The sequence below is a fragment of the Capronia epimyces genome (assembly GCF_000585565.1).
Source record: "Capronia epimyces CBS 606.96 chromosome Unknown aczIQ-supercont1.6, whole genome shotgun sequence".
In the NCBI taxonomy this organism is placed as follows: Eukaryota; Fungi; Ascomycota; class Eurotiomycetes; order Chaetothyriales; family Herpotrichiellaceae; genus Capronia; species Capronia epimyces.
Window position 1 is genome coordinate 2138630 of NW_006912909.1, and position 25981 is coordinate 2164610.

The 25981-nt window shown below is 53.8% G+C and overlaps 9 protein-coding genes across 9 annotated transcripts; 3 read left to right on the plus strand and 6 right to left on the minus strand.

Moving 5' to 3' along the window:
- Positions 1–406: 406 nt before the first annotated feature.
- Positions 407–3652, minus strand: A1O3_07663 (uncharacterized protein; the record flags this gene model as incomplete). Its single annotated transcript, XM_007737770.1, has 1 exon — positions 407–3652. The coding sequence occupies one exon, from the start codon at positions 3650–3652 to the stop codon at positions 407–409; it is 3246 nt and encodes a 1081-aa protein (XP_007735960.1).
- A 757-nt stretch (positions 3653–4409) lies between these two features.
- A1O3_07664 (peptidylprolyl isomerase) lies at positions 4410–6263 on the minus strand (the record flags this gene model as incomplete). Its single annotated transcript, XM_007737771.1, has 1 exon — positions 4410–6263. One exon carries the CDS (start codon positions 6261–6263, stop codon positions 4410–4412), a length of 1854 nt encoding a protein of 617 aa, XP_007735961.1.
- A 628-nt stretch (positions 6264–6891) lies between these two features.
- On the minus strand, positions 6892–8717 carry A1O3_07665 (uncharacterized protein; the record flags this gene model as incomplete). Its single annotated transcript, XM_007737772.1, has 5 exons — positions 6892–7780; positions 7844–7937; positions 7999–8064; positions 8129–8234; positions 8295–8717. The coding sequence occupies 5 exons, from the start codon at positions 8715–8717 to the stop codon at positions 6892–6894; spliced, it is 1578 nt and encodes a 525-aa protein (XP_007735962.1).
- An 815-nt stretch (positions 8718–9532) lies between these two features.
- A1O3_07666 (uncharacterized protein) lies at positions 9533–13876 on the minus strand (the record flags this gene model as incomplete). Its single annotated transcript, XM_007737773.1, has 2 exons — positions 9533–12551; positions 12978–13876. The coding sequence occupies 2 exons, from the start codon at positions 13874–13876 to the stop codon at positions 9533–9535; spliced, it is 3918 nt and encodes a 1305-aa protein (XP_007735963.1).
- Positions 13877–14421: 545 nt separating this feature from the next.
- On the minus strand, positions 14422–14895 carry A1O3_07667 (uncharacterized protein; the record flags this gene model as incomplete). Its single annotated transcript, XM_007737774.1, has 1 exon — positions 14422–14895. The coding sequence occupies one exon, from the start codon at positions 14893–14895 to the stop codon at positions 14422–14424; it is 474 nt and encodes a 157-aa protein (XP_007735964.1).
- A 934-nt stretch (positions 14896–15829) lies between these two features.
- On the plus strand, positions 15830–16934 carry A1O3_07668 (uncharacterized protein; the record flags this gene model as incomplete). Its single annotated transcript, XM_007737775.1, has 2 exons — positions 15830–16594; positions 16647–16934. The coding sequence occupies 2 exons, from the start codon at positions 15830–15832 to the stop codon at positions 16932–16934; spliced, it is 1053 nt and encodes a 350-aa protein (XP_007735965.1).
- A 24-nt stretch (positions 16935–16958) lies between these two features.
- A1O3_07669 (uncharacterized protein) lies at positions 16959–17642 on the minus strand (the record flags this gene model as incomplete). Its single annotated transcript, XM_007737776.1, has 1 exon — positions 16959–17642. The coding sequence occupies one exon, from the start codon at positions 17640–17642 to the stop codon at positions 16959–16961; it is 684 nt and encodes a 227-aa protein (XP_007735966.1).
- A 745-nt stretch (positions 17643–18387) lies between these two features.
- Positions 18388–20163, plus strand: A1O3_07670 (uncharacterized protein; the record flags this gene model as incomplete). Its single annotated transcript, XM_007737777.1, has 3 exons — positions 18388–18408; positions 18464–18586; positions 18682–20163. The coding sequence occupies 3 exons, from the start codon at positions 18388–18390 to the stop codon at positions 20161–20163; spliced, it is 1626 nt and encodes a 541-aa protein (XP_007735967.1).
- Positions 20164–21586: 1423 nt separating this feature from the next.
- Positions 21587–25129, plus strand: A1O3_07671 (IRE protein kinase; the record flags this gene model as incomplete). The annotated part of the gene is made up of 1 exon (XM_007737778.1): positions 21587–25129. One exon carries the CDS (start codon positions 21587–21589, stop codon positions 25127–25129), a length of 3543 nt encoding a protein of 1180 aa, XP_007735968.1.
- Positions 25130–25981: the final 852 nt, after the last annotated feature.

Sequence of the window (25981 nt, forward strand, 5' to 3'; positions counted from 1 at the left end):
CACGACGACGACCGCGACCGCAACCATCAAGGCCGAACCAAGTCCAATACTAGTGTCACAACCAACACCACCACCAATTAAGTACCTAAGTATCAAGTCGGTTCTGTTCAGCACTGCTGGCATCATATCCAACACATCGAGACAGCAGCAGTCGCCACAGCAGCAACCGCAACAGCAACAGTAGCAGTTGCCACAGCAGTTGCCACAGCAGTAGCCACAGCAGTAGCCACAGCAAACAACAAGGACCAAGCCGGTGTGGGCGCATCCCAAGGCTCGCGACCACCTCGGCATATGTAGAGTAGAGTAGATTCGCAGCTTGACTCTACGCCGTACGCTCTGCCACTCCCAATGCCTGCCTGCCTGCCTGCCTGCTTGCCTGCTTGCCTACTTGCCTAGTCTTCACAGTTCACTCCACAGTCCACAGTTCATCGTCTTCATCGTCCTCGTCCTCGTCGGAATCAACACTCGGATCGCGAATACTGGGATCAGGCTGGCCTAGAGTCTTGCCTCGGCCTTTACCCCCCACCTCCGTCTTTGCATTGACACCTTTACGAGGACTCGCCTTGACACTCGATTGCGCGACCTGCTTGGACTTGGGACCGGCTTCACTTCCATTGTCATCGTCATCATTGTCCTCGTCGCTCGTCGAACCTGATGACGACGTCAAGTCCTGGGTCTTGGCCTGATCACCTCCCTTGGTGCGATTCTCTGCCTCGTCGTCGCTGTCGTCATTACTGCTGTCGTCATCATCGTCATCGTCCGTCGACGTGTTCAAGACCGACCGCTTTTGCGCTGGTGCCGGTCGGGAAGACGCCCGAGACAACGAGCTTGAGGACGCCGAGTGCATTTGACTCGCAACGCGAAGCGCCGCATGAAGGCCCTTCAAGTTCTTCGCCTCCATGATCGTCGGCGCAGCTGCCACTTTAGGAACGAGCGATGATGATGAGACCTCACCCGGAGTGGATTTGGATGCTGATTTGGTTCCGGGTTTGGAAACGGAGGTAGTCTTGGCCGCTGGGGCAGGAGTTGATTTCCGGCTGGCTGTGCTTCGCGCCTTGGGATCTGGTTTGGCCGGTTTGCTGACAGCAGCACTGGCCGGCTGAACTGATGGGCTTTTGGTTGGTGTCTTTCCGGGCGTCGCAGGTGTTGGGCCAGATTCTGATTTGCCCGGTTTGGACGAGTTCGCAACCGACGATGCTCCTTTAGACGATCCCCGTTTAGAGGCAGTCGAGGGATTGGCCGAACTGACAGACATACGCTGATTGGAGACGACGTCGTCGGTGGCCTTGCTGGGTGTGTTTTCGACAGCAGGCTTTGCTCCATCCTTTGCGCTGACGCTCTTTCGACTCGACTTTGGCCCGTCCTCTGCAGAAGCATTCTTCCGAGCTTTCTTCCCAGTCGAGTTGGAACCCGACGCCACGGCGGTACCGGGAGTTTCACTCTTGGCTCCGAGAGGCCTGTCCGTCATCACTGAAGGACCTCTCTTCTTCTGCCCGGCCGCCTGGCGTGCAGCATCTTGCCGTTTGCGCTTCTTCTCCGCCTCGTACTGCTCCTTGGTCATGCCTTCCCGACTTTTCATGGTTCTGGCCTCTTCCTCTGTGAAGCCTACTGGGATCAGGTCCGCCGCTTTGTCGTCAGTCAATGCCTTTGATTGGTCTTGGACGGGCGTTTTCTGCTTGTCAGCGGCCTTGTTGGGGCTCGAGCCAGCATTAGGAAGCGATTTATCAGCGCCGGTCTCTGATCTCTGCACGAGAATACCAGCAAGGGAATCATTCGAAGCGGCAGATTGTTCATCGGTCGTTGATGGCTTCTGTTGCGCAGCGCGTTTTCTTTGCCTCGGGGTCTTTTGGGGCGCTGTGCCAGTTTTTTTCGCATGGACCGCTGCGCCTTGAATTGAAGGCTCGGTTTGCGCTGTTTCCGGTCCATCCTTCGCTGCGTCTTGCTTGCGCTTCTTTCCAGCTGCTCGGGATGGGGCCGCTTGTTTCTTACCTAGGGTGTTCGCAGACATTTGCTTGCGCGCCGACTCCTGTAGTGACTGCGATAACTGTTCTCCCGGGCTGTCCAGACTAGAAGCCACTGCCGGACGACGGGGTTTTCTGGCCGACTTTGCAGCTACTTTGCCTGGCGTCTCTGCAACAGCGGAATGCTTTGTGCTGCCACTCACTTGGCTGGAATTTTCGTCCCCGTTGATCTTTGACGGCTTCTTCCGTTGTCTCTTCTTAGCGGGTGTGCCCTCAGACGGCCTGACCTCATTTGCTGGAGCTGGTGTGGGACCTGCCTTGGTAGGAGTCTTCTCTGTAGAGTTGCTACTGGCTGCTAGCCCAGAAGCCTCAGAGACTGGTTGAGCAGATGTCGGGGTTGCATGACGATTTTCTTTGTCGCCAACTTCGTCGTCCGTTGTTGGAGCGAGATTCAAGCTCGGTCCCGGGAGAGCTGGCGTCGGTTGTTTGTGAAGATGGGAGGTTTCATGACTGTCTTGCATTTGGATGTCGTCAGTGGCCGCATCCTCGTAGATGGATTCTTCCGAATCATCCGTGTCCCGAGCATTGTTGTATCTCACAGACACCTCGGGGGTGACAAAGTTGAGTGGTGCCACTCCATTGCCATCCAAGACAGACTCCGTTTCCAAGGCACCAAGCGCTTCGTCGACACTGAGCCGATGCTGCGCCTCCTCTACACCGTCCTCGTTTGGAGATCGCAACCGCTCAATCTGAGATAGGCGGTCTGCCGAATTTCTAGGCCCGAGCCGTGCTTGCTTCGAGCGAGGCGACATTTGAGTGTCGTCGATGTCTGATTCCGGAAAGTCATAGACATCTACGCGTTTGAATTTGCCTGCTGAAGTCGACGATCGCTGATGGGGAATGCTGGTACCGTCCCGTACGCCCTGAGACCGCAGCTTTGTCGAAGTCGAACGCCCTGTAGAAGCCTCTGTAGGCGGTGTGATGGGTGCCTGGGAATATTCGATCTGGGCACTCGACGAGACGCCGTTGGGTCGACGAGACCCGGATAATCGCTGTGTATCTATCGAGTTCCCCGTCGTTCTTGGCCTTGATGCAAAGGTGTGAGGCTGGGCCGGTAGTTCCTCCAATTCATCCGCCGTTGCGGCAGGCATGGCCTGAAAAGACCGCCAAAGCTCGGGAGACTCGACCTTGGGTACCAGAGGTGACTGCTGCGGCCGTGAGTCTTGGTCTTGCCTTGCCTCTTCTTCCTGCGTGGCCTGAACCAGCTCGGGCGATGCTCCCGCTGCATCTCTCTCGATGGAAGAGACCACGCTTTCTTCCCTCTGTGTCTCGGGTATCTCAATTTGCCGCGGCCTCTTGCTTCCAATCACATCAGACGGGTAAGGCTGGGTGTCGGCCGGGGGAAGCGAGCGTTTCCCTAGTGAGGAGGAGACGCCAGGAAATCTCGGGACGGGCGGTCGCGAAGTCTGCTGGTGTTGAAGCCGAAACTGAGGATTGTCCAACAAGCTTCCCACTGCCACGGATCCTTCACGCACCGCGCGGCCTTGCTCCAGAATGGCCTTGATTGCGACGCGCTGATCGGCTCCATCTTTGGCGGCTTTGCCTTCGTCGAGGAGTAGATCGGAGACATACAGCTGAGGGTCGAGGTCGCAATCGTCTTCGTTGTCCTTGAGGTATTTGATGGTCGGCATCTCACTCCGAGGTCGTCAGTTCACCCAAACTCGGTCGGCGTGCCCAAACGGAGGAGGTGAGGAGGGACGGAGACTCACTGCTGATAGCAACTTTTGTATGCTCTTTGAATCTCGAGGGCAAGGGTGCCAATTTGCCATTTATGCGGCTCTCGCACGATCACCCGTAACCTCTTCTCCCTGCTGATGAGAGGCCGGGGAATCCGTTGCAGGTTTTGGAGATAGTCGTCCTCGGGAATGACCCTCACGGCGACCAGGAGTTTGACCATCGTGACAAACGAGCGGAACGCACAAACGTGCAGAGAGTGTGACGCGCGTGGAGATGGGAGATGGGAGTGGGAGCCAAAAAAGTTTCCAGATGGTGAATTGCAGTGGAAGAGGTCGCGAACTGCGGTGCGGAGAAACCAGACGGGCACGGACGCGTCGATGGGGAAATCTGTCTGTATGTACGAGTATTCTCTGTCTCTGTGCCAGGCTTGACCACGACTACTGTAACTCTTGTCTCCTTGACTCAGAGACACCGGGAGAGACTGGGTGCCTTAGGTACGCAACTATGGGTATATACGGCGCTCTTACTACTCTGTTGTCTGTTGTCTGTTGTACTCCTCGAAGCTCTGCAAGTCTCCGCCTTTAGCGAGCTGGATTGTCAATTCCACCAACCGCAATCACGATCGCTTGGGATCGAGCCTTCTGAATGTCACAATCAAGACCAGGTCCAAGTCCAACATGACGGCTGTGCGACTCATGCACGGCGCCAGCTCTAGCTGATTGATATGTTGACAATCTTGATGTCTTCCTCCGGCTTTTCCTTGCGCACCTTCGTGTTCTCGATCTGATGTATCACATCCAACCCCTGGTACGCCCGGCCGAAAATGCTATGTTTGTTGTCCAACCACGGCGTCTTCTCCGTTGTGATGAAGAACTGTGACCCGTTCGTATTGGGCCCCGCATTCGCCATGCTCACCGTGTACGGTTTGTCGTGTTTGAGGTCGGAGAACTCGTCCTCAAACTCCTTCCCCCATATACTCTCCCCGCCGGTGCCATCGCCCAGCGGATCTCCTCCCTGAATCATGAATTTCCTGATGACCCGGTGGAAGATGGTATTGTTGTAATAGCCGTTCCGCGCATGCGTGACAAAGTTTTCCACCGCCTTGGGTGCTTTGTCCGGGAACAACCTGATATGGATGTCCCCGTATGTCGTATGGAGAACTGCAGACGTCCCTGTCTGGGCCTGTTTGGCCTCCTTCTTCTTGCCTCCAGTCACTCGCGGTTTCTCGTTCTGGACATCTCGCGTCGACTTGCTGATTTCTTCTTCGTTGGTGAACATGTAGAACCGAGCCTTCCCATACCCGGCAGCGAAGAGCATAGGATCTCGTTCTTCGGCCTCGTTCAGGAGCGGGTTGGCGCTGGCAGCCATAGAAACGGTGACCACTTCTTTTTTCTGTGGCGCACCCTGATATAGAGCTATGTTCAATGCTCGGAACGGTTCCTCCTTGCCATACGCCTTCACGACCCGGTTGGTGAGAGTATTGACCACCTTGATGCCTAGAAGAGACCCGTAGGCAATAAAATGACCGGACTCGTCGAAGATTATATTGATTCTCGACCGCACGGTCGGATTGTCCAGGTCACGTTCGACGGCCATTCTCCGACCAAACTCGACCTCGTCCAGCTTCTGCAGAGCGGTCCCAGCTTGCTGCATCGCCGTGATGGTTTCAATGGATTCGTCGTATGAGCGATAAAGCTTGCCGGAAGCGAAGTCAAACACCCGGATTTTCCGGTCCGGAAAAGACATTGTGGCGAACTGATGACCGGAAGGTGAAATGGTGATGCTGCACGGAGCAGACCTGGCCTTTTTGAAATCGAACAGATTGGTGGTGGCCTTCATTTTGAACACGGTGTCGGGCTTTTCATAGTTCTCGCCGGGCTGCCAGTATTCAATCATGCCGCCCGAGTCCGCAGACACCACGCAGTCAAAGGCAGGGTTGTAGGCCATGGCCACGACAGGAGCGCGGTGGAGAGATGACAATACATGCATGGGAGTCTGCGAGTCGCCACGGCCATCGTAGATGTGAATCTCCTTCCCGACCCCGGCCGCTAGGATGGGGGCAGCGCCGCGTCGATGCACCCAGCAGAGGCAGGTCGCCGGGTTCTCGAGGTTCAAGATGGACAGTAAGTCAAACGTGATGACATCGAAAATCTTGATGCTGTTATCACTCTCGTCACCTGTGGTGGCAAACAAGGCTCCATCGACACTGGCAGTCGAGCTCACCACCTGGCTTTCGTGTGCCCGGTATTCTTTGGCAAACTCGATTCCTTTGGCCATCTTCTTCCAGAACTTGACCACCCCATCAATCGAGGTGGTGATGACAAAGTCGGCGGGCGAAGGGGCAATGGTCACCGTGGATACCTGATCCCTGTGCATTAACGATCTGGAATACCTCACGCCTTTCGGCAAGGCATCCACATACAGCGACTCATACGGCAGCCTTCGCTTTTTCTTGGGCGGCACGGAAGCGGGCAACGCTGGGCCGAAGTCGTCGTCGGAGGATTCATTGCCGGAGGCCGATCCATCCACGGGCCTGGAGCGTTTTCGAGTCTGCGCGTCCGACATGCTGCCAGTGGATGGAGGGAGAGCCAGTGGAAGCGTCAGGGCAAGATGGTCTGGCTTGTGGCTGAGGGATTGAGGTGCAACATGTTTCGTCCGAGTCGATGTCGATGTCGAAATCGGAGGAAGAAACACGCCAACCCGGAAGAGGAAATTCAGCTTGGCATTGATGGCGCGGATTGTGGTTGGTCGGTGAAAGCAGCGAGAGTATGGTTACGGATACAGGCTGGATACAGGGACTCCGTACACATAATACTCCGACTGTACATGTATATAGTATAGCGGTATAGGTACTTGAGTTGGCAGTGTTTGGATCACAGCTTCATGGTACTGTGTATACCGTGACATCGTAGTCTAAGGAGCGTGGTATTATCCTACTCGTCCATCTTGTGCGACGGGAAACGGCGGACCCGGATGGGCATCGTCAGGTTTCGAGCATCCATGGCGAGGACTCCGTAGTCCAGTCCAGCATCCGCGGCAGTATTAACTCTCCTTCTCATCGTTCAATCAGCTCCCCCTCGTGTGCATCCGTCTCCTTTTTTCCAGTGATTAATTACACCGTCCTCTCCTTCCCTTTGTCCTTGCCGTCCGCTGACGTATATACACCCTTCGTTTGACCACGGCCGCAGCGCCGCTACCTGCCACCGCCACTTCCTGGCACCGCTATGCCTGAAGCCTCGTAGATCGGTCGGTACAGCGCACACCTGCGATCCAACGAGCCCGCAGAGACCAATGTGTTGAGAACGCCGCCAGTGCCCAGGTCCGCGACCAAAGGCACGCCAGTCCATGAGGGGCCGCCGGCAGGATTTTTGGCGAACGTCGCCCACGCGGTCTGCAGATATTGGCTAAGGGCCCTTTCCTCGGCGGTGGCGTTGGCGCGCGGGTACGTGCCCCAGACCAAGCCAATCTCGGAGCCGTGGTAGACCCCAACGCCCGGGTATAGCTGGGTGTTTGCGAACGTGGTGTTGAAGTAGTACCGCCACGTCGGAAACCCGGCGGTGTGAGAATCGTTGGCCAGAATCGCCGCGGGGCATTGGAACACGTACTCGGTGGCGATGGCGGCCGCCTGCTGCGCCGGTGGGAGCGGGTACGCCGCCACAATCGCGTCGATGAGCGCCGTCTGGCCCGGCAGTAGGGCGTTGAGGTATGCCGTCGCGTTGGTTATGCCATTGGTAAAAAGCGTGCCTTCGTCGGCGTTGGTCCCCGTCAGGACAGGCACAGGCGCAATGCTTCTGTTCAGTCGCGCCGCTTCAGGGAAGCGGAGGTTGGTCACGTTGTCCGAGACCGGGCGGAAAGTCAGCGCCAGGTGCTCGATGGTCGATTTGATTGTGGCGGCGGTCTGGTTGCGAATACACGTCAGGTTAGAGTGTGGAAACGTCTTAGTGCAGTTCAGCGCGGCGGCCAGTGCAAGCCACGGCGTCGCGTCGTTCGTCGGGTTGATATAAAACGAGTTCTGCCCGGATTCCATGATGGCCCCACGGAACGGTGGGTTTTTGGGATGCGTGGTCACCAGAATGTCGACACTGAGACAGTCTTAGTCCTCATGGACATGAGTCGAAACGGACGTGGATCTTGGTGATTGTTACCTTGCTGCCCCTGCGCTTTCCCCGAAAATGGTCACTTTCTTGGGATCGCCACCGAATGCTTTGATGTTTCTCTGGATCCAATCGAGAGCAAGACCTGCACTACATTAGATTTTGCGCTCTGATACCAAACTCGGAGGGGAGTTCACTGCGCGTACGTTGATCCAGAAACCCCAAATTGCGCTTTGTCAACGGTAGTTCTGGAGAGAGGGGGAACCCGAAAACTGCAAGGGCCAGCCGTCAGTTCGTGACATATCGAGGCAAGTAGCAGCCGAGCTTGTTGCTCACCATTTGTACGATAATTCAATGTCACTATAATGACGTCTTGATTCGTCGCGAACGACGTACCGTCGTAGCTGCTGAGGGAATTCGCCCCAATGGCCAGACTCCCGCCCTGTGAAATCACGAATCAGCCATCGCCGTCCCCCAAGGTTGTTGCCAGCAAAGAACTCACATAGATAAACGCCATCACGGTTTTGTTCTTGCCCGGCGTCCCTGGGACATATACATTGACGTTGAGACAATCTTCACTCTCCCCAGCCGGGGGAGGAGGAGTGTTGAAATACTTGATGACGAAATTGCGAGAGGCCTCCGGGTAATTAAATTGCTGGATACAAGCCGGGCCATACTGGGTGGCATTGTAAGGGGTTTTCCAAGGGGTCGGAGTGACGGGCGGCGCAAACCGAGTGGGAGATGCTGCGAAGGGGATTCCTAGGAACTTGTTGATCGTGACAGACGCTCCAGGGAGTGATGTTGCTACTCCCACTATAGGGCCAGAATCAATGGTGATGGTGGGAGCGAGCGTAAAGGTCGGGGCAGTGTTGCCATTGTTGACCAAGAAGAAGATGGCCAGGACAAGCTGTAGCAGTGTCTTCATGATTGCTTGCTGTCAGTTGGCAAAGGCAGAAAATCGAGAGACCATCGACGGCGGCGGGGTGTCTGCTGCCTTCCCATGGTTTTGTTGCTGGGCCTGCCATTGCCTGCAGATGCCGACAATCGTCGGATGGCCGGTCGGTTCCCAGTCCCGAAGGCGACCTGTATTTTTGCCTTGTCTCACAGATCTGACCGATGCGGAGACGACGAAATTGCGGGTGACGCCAACTATCCAGGCTGGTTGTAGTCCTTGATCATCGACGACACTAGGTGCCGAAGAGACCAGGGTGAGAGGAGTCTCATTCGCGGAGAGCTCGTGTGAAGGCGGAGACGAGAGGGTTGAATCCGGGGCAAAGCGGAGAGCTTGAAGCGGGCGATGCCTAGTACACAGTATGTACCGCAGCAGTCCACAGGATCTAGGCCAAAGTGGTATGTAACTCGGAAGTCATGGATGGGTGGCCGGGGTAGACACTGAGACAGCTGATGGTTGTTCGTATACATGGAGGATGGAGGATGGAGTACGCAGTCTCTCCGTATGGAGGATGGTGGGCGCAGGTCGGCCGGTCGAACCCAAACAGGAATAGTCTCCGGCGGCGTGACCAACTGCGTTCTCTTCGGACCTGAAGCAACCTCGGTCTACCAGCACTGTATCAGTGTATCCATCTACGCCTGTTCCTGTGCGCGGCATGTGAGTCTCAGTCTCTGTGCTGTCTGCGTGCAATGTGCTCCCAGGCCGGGGTATCCATGCATGTGCCAGTCGCCACGGCAAGTCCATCGGCAGACAAGGGCGAGTCGGACCAGTAGGGCATGGATCTAGGATCAACCATGGCCTTGCTCACAGCCTCTCTCCAGCCTCAGCATTTCCCACAGCGCCGCTCTCCTGCTCAAAAGCTCCGGGAACGAACCTTGCTCGACAACGATACCCTGCCCCAGCACCACCACATGATCAGCAAACGCCATCATCTCCTTTGCGTGGGTCACCACCACCACCGTCAATCTCTGCTCCTTCTGGTGCAGCAATTTCTTGACGCTGGATCTAATGATAGCCGCGCTCTCGCTGTCGAGTGCGCTTGTTGCTTCGTCCAGAATAAGAATTCGGGGCCTTCGAACCAGAGCACGCGCAATCACAATGCGTTGTGCCTGTCCACCGGACACTCCTAATCCTCCATCTCCTATGATTGTGGCATAGCCTTGAGGAAGAGACTGGATGAACTCGTGGATTCCAGCTAACTGCGCGGCAGACTCGATACGAACTGCTGAGGCCAGTGGCGAGTCTGGTGCCAGACCATAGCTGATATTCCCACGGACAGTGGTTGGCAGAAGAATTGGAGCCTGAGGCACAATGGCAATCAAAGAGCGAAGTCCTGCGAGGTCCAAGCTTCGAATATCACGGCCAGCCAGTGTCAATGATGGTGGACCACCGGACGGATCTGTGGGCGAAGAAAGAGCCATGTGATCCGCCTCTGGAGGGTAGAGGCCCAGGAGGAGTGAAGCGATCGTAGATTTTCCCGATCCTGATGCACCTACAATGGCCGTGCATTTCCCCGGGGCTATGGTGAGGTTCAGACGTCTAAGGACTGCAACCTCCGGGCGTGTAGGGTAGGAGAACGTCAAGTTGATGAAGTGAATCGGCCCAAACAGGGTGTTTGGGTTTTTCTCGTTCAGTTGTACTTCGCCAACATCTTCATGTGAGATGACGGGTGTTCGGACAAGACGTAGAAGTCGGTTGGCCGCATTTTTCGCAGTGCTGATCTCGGGGATATATGCCACCACCGCAGAGGCATTTGCCGTACAGAACAGAAGGAGAGAGAAGACCTCCAGGATGGAGCTGACCGGCCACTCCCTATCTTTCGCAAGACGGGCCCCGTACCAGAAAATCAATGGTGTGAAGAAGATGATGGCCGAGTCAGAGAGCCCAAAGAGAAGTCCACTGATTATCGCTCGTCGCCTTCCAATAGACAGGGCCTCCGCGGTTGCGCGGTTGTACTTCTGGTGGAAGTAGGATTCGAGAGTGAGTGACCGGACGGTTTTGATGTCAGTAAAAGTCTCAACATAGATGTCACCGATCTGCTCGCATGCCTCATTTGTTCGAGCCTCCCAATGAGACGAGACTGATTCAAAACACCTGGTCAGGAGATACAAAAGAGGTGTCGCGGCGAGGCTGACGAGGGTTATTTTCCAGCATGTGATGAAGGACCATACCACCGCCACCACCATCATCACGGCCACCACCAATAGTTGAGCAGCGAAGCGTCCAACAAGATCTTTTATTTCTTCGGCACTGCCATCCAAGCAAGACACAAGGCCAGCTGGCCTATTCATCTCTTCATCGAACCAACCTCTAGGCTGCCGCAGGATGACCTTCATTGCCGCCATTCTGAGATCATCTACCCATGTTTGACTTGCGCCAACCAATAGATACTGCATGAGAAAAGATACAACCCCATCAACGACGGCAATCCCCAGTACGGCCATTGAGTACACCAAAGCTTTTTCTCGATATCCAGTTGACAGAGAATAGGTGCCAAAGACTTGAACCAGTGTATATGAAAAGGTCGCCGGCGCTCCAGCATGACAAAGCGTCGCAATCAACCCACAAATAAGTCTGATTCTATCAGACGTGTTGAGGGCTGGCCAGACAGTCGCCAATATTGCGGAGGTAGAGTATGTTTTATGCTCTTCTTCAGCTACTGCTGCACGCCTCTTGGAGGTGGCGTCGGGATACCATTCGTTTCTGTCTCCGAGCTCGAGCATTAAGGGGGGCACAGGGAGCGGTTTGCTAATGAATTCTGGTGTGCGAGGGCTCGACAAAAATGTGGCCGCGCGCATACTGATATGCCCTTTTTGTACAGCAGGAGGCCAGTTCCGAAGTGGACCAACTCGAGGCTGAATGTGTCCGAGCACATACATAGCGTTAGCCCGTGCGAGGGACTGCCGCTTCAGGTGGTTCAAGACGGCTCCTGCGCTGACCGAAAGCTCCATCTTCAATCGTCGACTCAATGGACCTGAACTCATGATAGGTCGATTAGATGTGACCGGCTTGTTTTCCGCCACAGCCTCCATTTCAGCGTCGAATGAGGCCTTTCTGACGGAACAATCTGGTGAAGAAACGAGTGCCTCGTTGGCCTGGTCTTCATTTGGACATTGGTCTAGCAACATTCCTACGCTGGAACAATTGCGGTGAGCCTCGAATCCCTGTTGAGGCCCGTTTGATCCGGTGCTAACCTCCTTGCTGAGATCCCCAACATCGCTCCAGCGGCCCTTGAGAACAACTCGTCCCCCATCAAGAACATATACCATATCCTCGCAGTGAATCTGTGTCAAATCATGAGTGATTATGATGGTTGTTTTATTCTGTCGCCAGCGGCGAATCGCTTGCATGACGGAAGTTCGGCTCGTGGAATCCAGCGCGCTCGTTGCTTCGTCCATGATCAAGACTGGCGTGTCTCTTAACCGAGCACGCGCAATAGCAATGCGCTGCTTCTGACCACCCGACAAGGATGAGCCGCCGCGACCGACCTTGGTATCCACACCCTGGGGAAGAGCTTCAATTGTACTCTGTAAGTCTGCCATCTTCAGGCAGCTGCCTACTCGCGAAGCAGTCACTCGGCTGTAGTTGTGATGTCCTAAAGCAATATTCTTAAAGACCGTCTCGGTGAATAAGATAGTCTGCTGTTGAACCAATGTGATATTGTTTCTGATCCAGGTTGTCTCAATATCCTGCAGATCGTGGCCATCAATCGATATGGTACCGTTTTGAGCTTCATAGAACCTCAGGAGTAGCTGACCAACGGTGCTTTTACCAGAACCACTTCGCCCGATGATGAAAGTCGTCTGTCTGAATGGAAAGTGAAAAGAACAGTCCCGAAGCACAACCTGGTCGGGCCGGGCAGGATAGGCAAATGAAACCTTTCAAGAGTCAAAAGTCGTAGTGGCTTCAAGCTTTGGGTCACCTACAGCTTGCATCCCAATCTCTCCTTCACAGAACTGCGGGGACAAACCATGGGCCTTAGGCTTATAGACTCGTCCAGTGTAGACTTGATTCAACACCGCCTTCAGGGAGGCAGCGGAGGCCCGTGCGCGTTGAAGAACAACTATTTGGGGAAGGATGTCCTCAAATGATTTTGTCGCTATGAGGCACGCCCAAAATGTTGTGACCACATCTCCGGCAGTTGTTGCTCCGGAGTGAACTTGGGTGCCGCCGAACCAGAAGCCTGTTCACGCTTGTGAGAGACAATCTAGACGTTAAGAATTATCTGCATACATGCCTTGGACAAACATGGTCGTGCCGGCGAATCGAACGAACCCCGTCTGCGCCGCACTGAAAACTGCCTGCTTCCAGGAAGATACAGTTGCATCTTTCACTGCCGAGTGGTATTGTTGCCCCTCCTGCTCCTGGGTATTAAAACACTTGACCATCGTGATATTCGTAATGATATTGTTCGCCACTTTGGTTGCTTGTGTTAATCTTCTGCTGTGCATTTCGACATATATTTGCGTTTGCCGGGAGAGGAGGGCAACGCCTAGGGCGATGACAGGAACGACAGACAGCACAACAAGAGTCAGCTTCCAATTGGTGTGGAAGGCAAGGCCAAGGGAGCACAATGCTTGGACGAGAGCCAGTATCGAGAGACCAAGAGGCTGCGAAGCTCCTAGTTGGAACTCCCGGATCTGTCTACTTTGATCAGTGGTTGAAGGACGCCAGCATGAAGTGTCATACGTTTGCATCCTCGCTAAAAGCGTTCCAACTCCGATCGTTCGCTCGTCATACCACTCTATTTCCCGGTCCAGAAGAGCTTGGAAAAGTTGTTCGCGAACGCCCTTTGCTTGCATCTCGCCAAAGACTAGCCAACTGGCGAGGAGTCCACCTTTGAGGAAAAATGTACAAAGTCCGATGCCTAGCAAAGCGTAGATGCTGCTCAAACTTCTTTCCATTAGAGCCGGGCCATCGATCTTTCCGGAGGCATAATCTGAAAACACTTGAAAGTATCTCCCGAAGATAATGGCCATCGCGGGTTGTAACAGTCCCGCAGCAGCTGACACGATAACAGCGAACAGAAGGATGAATATGTGAGGCTTGCTTGTGTAAAAGAATATTGGTCTCCCGGGTTGTGCGGCCTTCACGGGGGCAAAGTTGGGCCCTGGATTCGGTCTCACGTTCATCTCGCAAATTTTTGTTCATGTCGTTGCGGAAGGAAGCTCGTAATCGAGGGCACATATGAGAAGGACGACCAGGACTTTCAGAAAAGGGCATTCAGAAGAGAAGACGAAAATTCAATTACCGGATCGATATCAACAAACTGCGCCGCGGGGGAGTTGATGTCTTCTTCCTCATGGCTTGACTCCTACTCAATTCTCAGGTCTGCCTGCCAAGCTAGGATTGCAGGGTTGCTTAATATTGTTCTTCTGGAATGTTGTCGGCCAACATGGCTGATGGTAGTCCCGTTACTGGCTGGTAGCTAGTGTTTGCCCATTCCTTGCTTGCTGGATGTGTATGCATTCATGGCAACCAGCTCTAGACATTCTCAGGGTCACTAGTTGTCGTAGCTTCGACCCCTGTCCATTGGCCAGGGCAGACTGGTTTCGTTTCGTTTCGAAAATGCAGCTTGTCCGACTTCATCTGAGGCAGGCTGATTCGATTCAAGTGCGTCCATGAGCGGCCCATCCCACCGTTGACTGGTTCAGACGATCTGATCATGTTCGCATTTTCAAGACTTATTGGCGGCCTCCTTCTGAGCGTGCTCATAAATCCAGTCGTTAAGACCGGCACGATTCCGGGCGATTTCAATTGCATAGAACTGCATTCGAACGACAAAGATCGTTTCCTTCTCTCCATACTCAGTTTTCGGACTCTTCCTCAGCATAGTGCCGAAATTGTAGTCCTCGATTTTCTTCTCGCCCTTTTCATAGACTAGCGCAAAATTACGCCACTTCTCCTTGCCTTCTTTACTTTTCATCTGCTCCTCATCAATCTCTTTATCAGGGTCAAAGTCCGGGAATTCTCGCTTGAAGTGTTCTAGAATATCATCGTCTAGTCTTGTGAGTCGGAGTCTTGACCCAGGCAGCTTTTCGAGGATGGACCAGTACACCGACATATGCTGAACGGCTTTCACTGCAAACTGCTTCTCCATGTCCTCATAGTTGGGAGCATTCTCCGGGTCTATATAGTTGGTGAGAGACATATTGCTGGGTTTCTGTCTGCTGTCTGCCTTGTAGTGATTGTGACGAAATGGCAGATGGGATTTCCTGCTGATGATATTGGAAATCTAGCTCCTTGTGGCGCGGCTGCTGGGGTGTGGATTGGCACTACCACAACTCTCAGATACCGAAGCCAGTATGACTGTGAGACACTTTATGACAATACTAACGAAGGTCAAGAAGGCCTGTTCACTGGAAAACTGAAAACGAGATGCTTGGCGCTGGTGGGATGGTTACGAGGTACGAGGTACGGTGGAGTATTATATCGCGAGCAGTACCGCGGAGTAGTACTGGTGCAGCGCAGTTGTAGCTGATGGTACAAGTCTGGCAGTCTGGCATCTTCACGTGAAATCAGTGCCGTAGCGATCAGGTCCAACACAGGCCACAGGCCACAGCACTGGCATTTTACCTGCTTCCCGCTTCCTGCTACTGGCCGCCCACCGAATCCCCCTGTATTCCATACTATCATTGTTCGTGTGATATCCCGTCTCCCGGCCGCTGACATGCATGAATAACATGTGAAATGGCGTCCACCGCCAGCTCACCATCTGTCAAAGTCTCAGCTGTAACCAATGCCCTCGTCCTATTACTACTAAACTACTAATGACTTGTACACCCTGCCCCAGACTGCGTGTCTCCACCTGGCAAAGCTGAGTCCCGTCCTCCGATGGGATTTGTCCCAACGAGGATTTCTGGACATGGTTCAAAGCACAAAGCACACATATATGACAGCCCCTGCTACTTCTGAACGTCGACTCCGCCCAACATTTTAATGTCCTAAATTAGGCACATTTTGAGTGAGGCTGCCGCGAGCTTGTAAATTGCTCTCAGCTTCTGCCTTGCTGTGCCTGCTGTGCCTGCTGACCTCGACTCGGTTTTACTTTTCCTCAGCTTTTCCACCTACTCTTTTTGCCCTCCATGGAAATGCCTCAGATTGCTCGTCCCATCCCTCAACGTGCTTTCGAGCTAACCCCTACTTCGACCGAGTCATCATATCCTCCTTCTCCGGCAACCGAGGCCGCCAATCCCGATCTACTCTTCCAAAAGCCCGATTCCACCCCCAGTCGAACCCGATCGATCCTCAATCTTACCTCGTCTACATTGCTGGGGATATATTCACCTACAGGCTCGGACGAGAACAGAGAAGAGTTATCGACACCATGGGGCACAGGAGCGCAGACACCAAGCCAGAGGCGAAGCATAGATGACTACACACCTCGACAGCCTTCGTCATTGACTTGGTCGCGTGATGCGGACAAGCCACGGCTGAGAACCAAGAGGAGAGGAACCCGTGGCCTTTTAATGCCTCTGCTCCTACAAACCGTTCTCTTGTTCGCATTTGGGCTCGGCTACGGATCCATCGTCACACATCTGCACAAGCAGCAGCTGATTACCCCTGTGCCTGTCCCAGACATCGAACGCAATTCTTTGTATTACCAACTGTCTTGGGGTGTGTTTGGCATCTTGCTGGGCAATGCTCTGCCGCTAGTTGACTCCCTTTGGGAGAGGGCTGGATCTTCTGCTCCGTCTGGTCAGACCACTCAGAATGCGAGTTCAGGGGCTGAGACTACTTCGGTGACCGATGGGTCGACCTCCAGCCCATCATACGACAGTGGGCTAGGTCCTATTTGGTACTCGGCTGTGAGGAGTGTGGGTGTTTTTGTTGGAATCGCTTTTGCAGTGGTAAGATGTTCGCTCCCCGATGGTACAACCACCATGCTCATCTTTCACACAGCGACGAATTCCATGGCAGTCGACTCTACAAGTAGCCTTGACCCTGGCCCTGGCTAATCCAGTTCTATGGTACCTGATTGACCGGTCTCTGCCGGGCTTTGCTTTCTCAGCCGCCGTCAGTACTATTGGAACAATGGTTCTGCTCTTAGTCGATCCGGATTTTGTGCCAGTTCCAGCAATACATCAGCCGACTGCATCCGAGCAGTTTGGTGTATATACCTGGTTGGCCAGCATAGTCTTCTGCACTAGCATCTGTTTTGGGGCAATCGGCCGACGCCTTCAGTTGTGAGTATGAGGCGTCTCATCCAGGCACCTAAAAGACGCGGTTGATCCCCTTCCACTCCGGATTCTCGAGATAGGACTTAAAGAGGTTGTTCGGCCAGGAAGCAGCTGGAGCTTTCTGTGGATTTTGGACGGCTTGCTGAACAACAGCATCCCCGAGGACTTGCTCAATCTCGAGTCTGGGTAGCGTCGCTTCGACAGTCTTCGCATAGGCTACGGCGCCTAAAGCCTCTCGTGTGGCAGGCCGAAAATCGAATAAGACCCCCATTCTCACCAGTCGGGCCAAGGGTGCGATGCGTTCGGCTATTCCAGGCGAAGTGTGTAAAGCTATAGCAGTCCAAACCTCGTGCGCCTCTGATTCTGGCCTTCCATAACCGCGCAAAAGCTGTGCTGCAGCATCTGCGCCTTCGACCTCGAATCGCTGTGATCCGTTGTATCGGTGAGAAGCACCAAGATCGTGGCAGATGCATGCCACAAACAGCAACTCACTGTCCACCCATTCCTTCGCCTCCTTCTCGGCGAGCCACTTGGCGAACAGGTAGACGCGCAAGCAATGGTGCACAATCGACAGCGGCAGGGCGGATGTCACGAGATCGAAAGCAGCAACACAGATGGTTGCACTGGGGACGTAGGCTCGCAATTCAGACTGGGCGAAGGAGGTGGTGGTTTCAGGTCTCACAGCTTCGGTGCCGGGCGTCGCAGAATGGCCACACATTATTGGTTGTGAGGGTTGAGACAGGTGGCAGGGGAGAATGTGCGTTGACGTCGAAGTTGTTGACAATTTCAAGTTCTTGTTGTGGACGAAGCTCGAGCTTACGGAGTATCCGTACATGCTTTGTAACAATAGCTGCCGTCAAAACGGCGCCGTCCGCGCCGTAGCGAGGAGGTGCCCCGGGTGTTCGTGACCGTCCGCAGCATATGACCCGTGCAGAGAGGCCACTGAACGCGCAAGTGATCAGTCGCGTCATGATAAACACCGGGCGCCGTCCTGATTCGGCGGCCCCCTAAACATGGGACTGGATTCATGGTGCGATAGGCGTCGCACGGCGAGTCACTAGGCACAGTCGGGTAAGGTGTGGCTGCGGCCGAAATAGAAATTAAAAAAATTCCTCGCAGAGTCTGAGCGGGCGCCTCTGCGCTGCCGCTGCCAAGGGGGGTGTTGTTCAACACGGTCCTGACTCGACTCCTGACCCTTGTCGCCGCCCTCGTTTGCCCTGACACTGAGACCCCTCGGACATGCCTCGCGCCTTGCTTGTCTCCTGACATTCATTTGACGCCTTAATTCTCTCCATCCGCTCAAGAGCTGGCTCTTGTGCAACCCTTCGACTGTTGCTGCCCAACTGCAGTGCACACTGGTCCACTCTCAGGCTCGATATCCAAGCCTGCCAATATCAAACAACCTCGCAAGCAAGGCGATCCAGCCACTGGAACCCTCACCAATTCACGAACCTCCACGCAACATGGTTTCTTTCCAATGCGAGGTCGGCACCCTGCGCAACATCTCTGAGCGATCCGCTGCTGACTATCATCCTCTAGGCGTGCGGAGATGTTCTTACCAAGAAGAAACTCGACCCGCACCGCAACCGTTGTCGAGGCGCGGTCTTCACCTGCATTGACTGCATGACCACTTTCCAAGGAACACAATACAAGGCTCATACAGTATGTCAATTGGCAATGCGGCTGCACAGAACCATGGGCTTGCATCACCAACTGCGCCCGACACATGGAACATTTGGCTGACCTCGGGGAACTAGTCATGCATGACAGAAGATCAGAAGTACCAAGGTGCCTTATATCGCGAGAAGCCTTCAAAGGCTTCGAAGAGGAAGTCGGTATCTATCGTTGAGCCGGAGAATAGCAAGGCTCTTGTTCCGCGACCGGCATACGTTGAAGACGTACCAGATCTTGACACACCTCCACATGCTCCTTCGCCGCCGCCTGCGGTTCCAGCCTCTAATAGCGATAGTGTTTTCGACTATATGGTCGACGAGGGCACGCCAGGTACACCCCAGATAAGTTTTTCAAAGAAGGAGAGGGAAGAAATGTCCATGAAACAGACAGCTCCATCTATCTTCACCGGCAGCAGGCCGTCAAGCCAGCACGGTTATCGAACCGCAGAAGAGCAACTTCACAGTAAGGAATATGAAGAGAATGGCTACACGTGGGGTGCAGAACCCGTAAAGCCTCGAGGCGCGCTGGAAATGAACAACAGCGCCTTGTCGCTAGAATTCATGACTCCGGCAGCCAAAGAAGCCAAATCCAGGTTGGACAAGAAGGAGAGACCACAGGTGCATAGCCGAACCAACAGCGGGAGTGAAAAGAAACGAAAACGACCAACAGACGATCACGTTCACGAAGGAGACGGTTTAATTGTCGACACAATCAAGGCCGACACTCCTGGCATCATTCACTCTGGGCTCACTGGAGGTCTCAGTCGTATGATGTCGAAAGACGAGGAATTTCCCTTTCAGCGATCTCCAGAGATCGGAGACAGGCGTCAAATCTTTGAGAAAGAGCGTCCTTCCCGCCGAAACCACAAGCCCGAAGATCCCACATCGCCTTTAAAACGTACCCGTCATACCAAAGACGACCAGAATGGTCTGGGCATTTCCATCAAAGGCCATGCTGTGAAAGCACTTTCCATGGTCGGCGGAGCGCTTCTCCCTGCATCGCAGAACGACAGCCAGCAAAGTCGAACGCGGAGAAGGGCAAGCTCTTCCGACAATGGCCAGAGTGCTATCCGTGTCCGCGAAGGCGAGAAACGTGAGAGGAAGAAACACAAAGTCCACCGCCACAATGGTACGGCATCATCTAACATCCGTCATGAGCATCGGTCCCGACGCCGCACGTATAGCGATGACTCGCCTACGCACTCTCAGGGTGAAGGCACAAGCCGAAAGCTCAAGGCGATTGAGTACCGTAAGCAGGACGACTCCGATTCGGAATCAGACTCCGCTCAGCACCATGCCAACGGTGCCGGGAGACGCAAAAGTACCAATGGGACAATGGTCGTTTTCGGCGCAGAGGAGAAGTCCAGGCGCGCATGCCGCGGATTTCTTGCCAATGCGCCAGGTCTGGAGTCCGAGAAGGGCTACTCGATGCACAAGATGCTGAAGCGCTGGCATAAGCAAAACGATGTCCGAAGTTCGACTCATAAAGCAGAAGAGGAACAAGACCTGTGGAGGGGGTTACGACTGAAGAGAAATGAGCGAGGAGAGTATATGGTCTTCTTCTGACCGACCGGACCAGCTCCTACTGCTCGTGTCCCGCATAATATCTACAACAGATTCGAGGGCTGAGCCGCGCCCAGCCTCTTTGATGGGACAAACCTTTTGCTCATGTCCCTTCGAGACGACGCGCAATAGACAGGCTGTGGCCCCTTTGGTGCCGATTTTCAGGGCTGTGTTGTTACGCTGGTGTTTTTTAAACCAGGATACTTGGTTGTTCTCTTTGACTGTGGCAAGCGTGATTCTTTCAGACGACAGAAATTAATGAATGTACAATTTTTGGAGTGCGTGTTTAGCGTTGGATCCAAATCCGAGGGCGGACAACGGTTCGGAGTCTGTTGACGATTGTGACAAGTTGGTTCTTCTGTCTGGCCCGTCCGTTTTGGTAGAGGCCGTCGAGGTGTGAAGCGAGAGCGAGAGCTACACCGTTGTGTACTGGACTGGCTGTCATCAAGCGTCGAGATGGCCAATCTCAGATAGACATGGCCTCCTTCGCAAGGGAGAGGAATGATACCCATGTGCAATATTACAGCCTCCGCGGGACGGTACCTGAGGCTGCGAATGTCAACACATAGTCCATCTGTTTCCCTAAACACTGTAGTCGCTACGTTGGGGACTCGGCGCCAGCATGTTCTATCATCTCTGCTGTGATTCTGAGGCACCGCATCCGTTGTGGAAGGAAATGTTAAGGTGACAGACAGTGACAGTGACAGCAGTCAACGATGCAATGTTCAGGGGACTCAGGCGAGTATTCGTCATGGATGTACAATAGCAAAGCGGAAGAAGAGAAGCTTCTAGCCTGAAACAGGCCCGTCAACGGGGGCCAGCTGATTCCAGTTTAGCCAGAGAAAAATACTGCCAGTGTCTGACAGCACTGGTTTCCTCGGTTAGGCGAGTGACACAGTGGTGGAGCTGTTTGGGCTTGCGAGTTTTGTGAGCGCCTTCCCGTCAGACGGCGGACCACACCAGCGATTGGTGGGCTGCATCAGGAGACAGCCAGCCAGCAGCCAGCCAGCCAAAACTGCGCCCTTGTCCCTTGCTCCCTGTGGTCCTTAGGGACCCGCGCTCCCTTACTGCGTACATACCAGGCAGAGGTACCTAGCCGAATCCTAGAGAGTCCACGTCCAGGCACCGAGCGGCCTGAGCACCGATTTGCCCACTCAGCCCAGAGCCCAGAGCCCAGAGCCCAGAGCCACCACGGGCAGGGAATAATACAGAGGACGCCAACGCCGTCCACATCCACCACTCCCTTGATTCACCTTCAATTCACCCTTCGTAAGCTGACTCCTACTCCTACTCGCCGTTCATTTCCCACCACCATCTTCATTCTCATCTTCACAATTGCTATTCCATTAGAACAGAGTTATGTGTCTGATCATTTAATAGACGCGCCGTCTCGCCTTAATCGCACTGGAGTCGCTCTCAGTGCACCATGGCCAAACCTCCGCTTCGGCCGCCAGGCCGACGTGGAGGATCCAAATCCATGCTGACCTGGGCTCTCCTGTTGCTGCTCATTGCTGCCGCCCAATCCCAATCCGCCCATCAATCAGACTCCGTCCAGATACTGGTGGCATCAACCCAGACCGTTCGCCCTGAGTCGAGTCGACACCCTCAGGCTGGCCGCAGCCCAGCAGAGATCCCTCTCCTCAAGAACGATGTGGCCACGGTCAAGTTCAGAAGCACTGATGAAACCCCCGAACACCACAAACTCCGTGCCTTGGCTCCAGCACACGATAGCAGTAGTGCTGTTAGAGCACCTCTTGTTCAGCCTGCCCAGTCCTCTGGACTCTCGGCGCTTCCTTCAGCGCGGCTGCTGCAAGATTGGGAGGTCGAGAACATTATCCTACTAGCCACTATTGATGGCACCATACACGCTCGTGACAGGAAGACGGGCAATGAGAGATGGTCACTGGGAATACCGAGCAGTCCCATGATCGAGACCATCCACCATAAAGTGAACCACAGCAACTTGGACAGTTCAAACTACGAAGACGACTTCATTTTTGTGGTGGAACCGAGCAAGGATGGCAATCTCTACATTCAGCATCGAGATCCCAGAATCGGTTTACAACGACTGGGCGTCACAGTCAGATCCCTTGCAGCCGAGACTCCGCAGTTTGTGGATGATCCGCCTCTGGTGACGATTGCTTCTCAGGAGACAACGGCCTATGTGGTGGATGCTGCCACGGGAAACATTCTGCAGCAGTTTGATAAATATCGGGGCTTTTCCAACGACGACGAAGGCCGCAGCTGTCGCCGACTCAGTGGCTTTGAACTCGACGATCCTGCCTGCGAGTCTCTGGGAACATTGAACCTCGGACGCGTCGAATATACCGTCCAGATTTCACACAAGATCACAAACCAGCCTTTATGCACGATAAAGTTCGCCGAGTGGGTGCCGAATAAAGGGGACAGCGACCTGCAAAGTCAATATATTGCCCCCCTCGACAATTTCCACATTCAAAGTTACTATAATGGCCGGATCATCGGCATTGACAGCAACGCGGACTCGGGCAAAGTCCATCGCTTTACCCACATGCTGGACACTCCTGTCGCTCGGGTTTTCGATATTGTGCGTCCCCTTGACAGTAAGGTCGAATCTCCAAAACTGGTCTTGTTGGCTCGACCGACCGACTCTCCTCTTCTTTCGTCCTCCCAGATTTGGCGAAATGAAATGCAACGGGCTGAGCGGGTTTTTGTGAACAAGACAGAATCGGGGGTCTGGTATGCCCTGTCCGAGCTCTCTTACCCTGGGGTCACCAGTGGTGCTGCACCTGCAAGCTCTCATTGGAATTACGACAACCACCCATTGGACTTCAACAGTGAGATGGAAGAAATTGTGGGCGTCCATGTCCTATCTACGGAATCAGACAACGCTCCCCTACGACTGACTATCTCTGGCCCCTCTCCAGGAACCGACTTGGCTGAGGAAGCAGAAAAGGAAATTGCAACCCTAGGATCCAAAATTCCGCCATCTTTGTCACCTGTGCTCAACCATCCTCTGATGTCAGTGTTCAACATGATCGTAGTCAGCGTCTTGCTTCTTTTTGTGGTGGGAGTTCAAATGAAACTCCCCTTCATGTTGAAGATGCAACGATACCTCCGTAAGGCCGGTGTCGATGTCGTTGCAGAAAAGAATCGGCCTCCTGCCCCTACCACAGCTGATCCTGCAACCGGTGACCATGAGATACCAGTTGCCGAAGTTGAACAAGAGAACAACAAGCCAGATGCCGTGGCACAGGTCTTAGAAGATGCCATCGCCCCGCCTGCCCGGAGCCGTGCCCAAAGTGTTGCGGTTTCTGACAGTAGTCCTGTCAAGAATATCAAACCGAACAGCACCAATGACGAGAGCTCCGAAGGCGAATCTGACGATGATAAGTGCAAGCAAGAGTCCAATGCAGGCGAGAATGCTGAGAATGGAACGCAGCCTCGCTTCAGACATGCCAAGCGGGGTAAACGTGGCGGAAGGAAGAACAAGAAAGGGAAAAAGACAATGGATCCCAAGGCTATGGACGAGATGGAAGAGCTCGTCGTTGAAGTCCCTACGAAAGACTGCATGTTACAGGTCGGTCGACTCAGGATCGACACCAGAGAAGACCGGTGTCTAGGTCGTGGAAGCAATGGAACCGCTGTTTTCCCGGGCACGCTGGACGGTAGGGAAGTCGCCGTCAAGCGTCTAATTCGAACTTCAAACAGTCTCGCAGCGAAAGAGATCAAGCATCTTCTCTCCAGCGACGAAAATCCCCACGTTATCCGATATTTTGGGAAGGAAGAGTCGCAGCACTTCACGTACATTGCTCTTGAGCTGTTCACTACCTCCCTCGATCAATTCATCGAACGTCCTCTTCAGTTCCCTACCTTGGTCAAATTCCCGGAAGGATTTGATGTGAAGGACGCCTTGCGCCAGATCACCGACGGTGTGCAGCACCTTCATTCGCTCAAACTCGTTCACCGAGACATCAAACCACAAAATGTCCTGGTAAAGGCTGTAAAAAGCAATCGACCTGCGAGCGGTATGCCCAAACTGCAGTTCGTCATCTCTGATTTTGGACTGTGCAAGCCTCTGGAGGAGGGACCTGAGTCGACCTTCGCCCCCACGGCAAACCACACAGCTGCAGGCACGACAGGCTGGAGGGCGCCAGAGCTACTCGTTCACTCCCGATCCACCGTTGCTGCATCAAGTACCACTTCGTCGACGTCGAGATCGACGACACAATCGAGTGACGGAACAATTATCGAACGCTCCTCAGGACGGCGCGCCACGAAAGCCATCGACATCTTCTCGTTGGGCTGTGTCTTTTACTATGTCATGACCCAGGGTCACCATCCATTTGACGTCGGCGGTTCCAGCCTTGGCCGAGACTTGAATATCAAAGAGAACAAATTCAGCACGGAAGATCTGCGTCTGCACGACTATCAATACGACGCCGACGACCTGATCATGCAGATGCTTAAACATGATCCCAAGGCACGTCCTGACACAACACAAATCCTTCATCACCCATACTTTTGGGATGTGGCGGATAAGCTGAGATTCCTGTGTGATCTCTCGGATTGTTATGAGAGCGAGAAGAATTACATCAAGAACATCTTCGATGAGAACGCCACCCGGACGCCTGCGGAAAAGGAGTCACTGGCAGAGCTTGCCGCTCTAGAATCGCTGGCCCCAAATGTCATTGGCCCGTCCAAAGACTTTCTTCGCGCCCTGCCTAAGAGCTTCGTTTACGAAATGGGCAAACAGCGCAAATACACGGGTTCCAAGATGATTGATCTGTTACGCGTGATTCGGAATAAGATGAATCATTTCCACGATCTGCCGGAGGATGTCAAGGAGCAGATGCTCGGCGGGAGTCCCAAAGGATATTACGAGTTCTGGGCCAAACGGTTCCCCAGTCTACTCATCAACTGCCACTGTCTGGTGCTGGAGAGGGACCTGGTGGGACGATTTCGAATGGAGAGGTACTATGAGCCGTAACCATACAGAGTACAGGATACCCAGTTGGCGAACACGGGCACAGTCAGTCAGTGGTGCTCTGTACGAGCCTCGACTCCAACGAATAGTTGGTATCTTTACAGAGAAATGCATGAACCTGTACATTCTTTTATCACTTTTATCAGTGTCTATCAGTTTACTTCTGGTAACGTTCAATTCGTCTTGTCTTCTACCTGTCTTTTTCTCTAGCGTTCGTGACCGTGACCGTGACCGTGACCGTGACCGTGACCGTGACATGACATGACGAACATATTCTCGCCGTGACTGAGCCGGTATCTCCAGGCGGAAGAAGGGAGAGGAGATGAAGTGAGATGAGACCCTTCGTAGCCCTTAGGGACGCACTCTCGCTTCCCCGTCCCGTGCCACGCCGGCTTCCCAATTGACGGGGCCATTCCATTGAATTCCATTCCATGCCGACGCAGGTAGCAGAGTGTCCGTTGATGAAGTCTCTCTCTACACAGATGTAGGGTCGAAACGCCAACCAGGACAAGACATCGACTAGACCTTAATAGTACGAGATGGATTCCTCAGACCAAAACCAATCTTTCTTTGGAATTGGATTGGCCGTGTAGGATCTGGCTGTGATCAGTCTCTGGCTGCATGTTCTCCAAAGTGTCCTGGTAGTCGCTCTACTAGCACCATTTCTTGTCCTTTTCCTTGAGGTAACCCCCACCATGAGCCATCATGAGGTAGGGAGGAAGTGAAGAAGCGAGGATAGTATGCGGTTTGTGAAATCAAGAACATGATACGCCAAAGTCTTCCCCTGGCCATCTATCAGGTCCATGTCGCCCGCTTCTCGAGCATTTTTTCCGTGTCGGTTTACTAGGGAGAGGC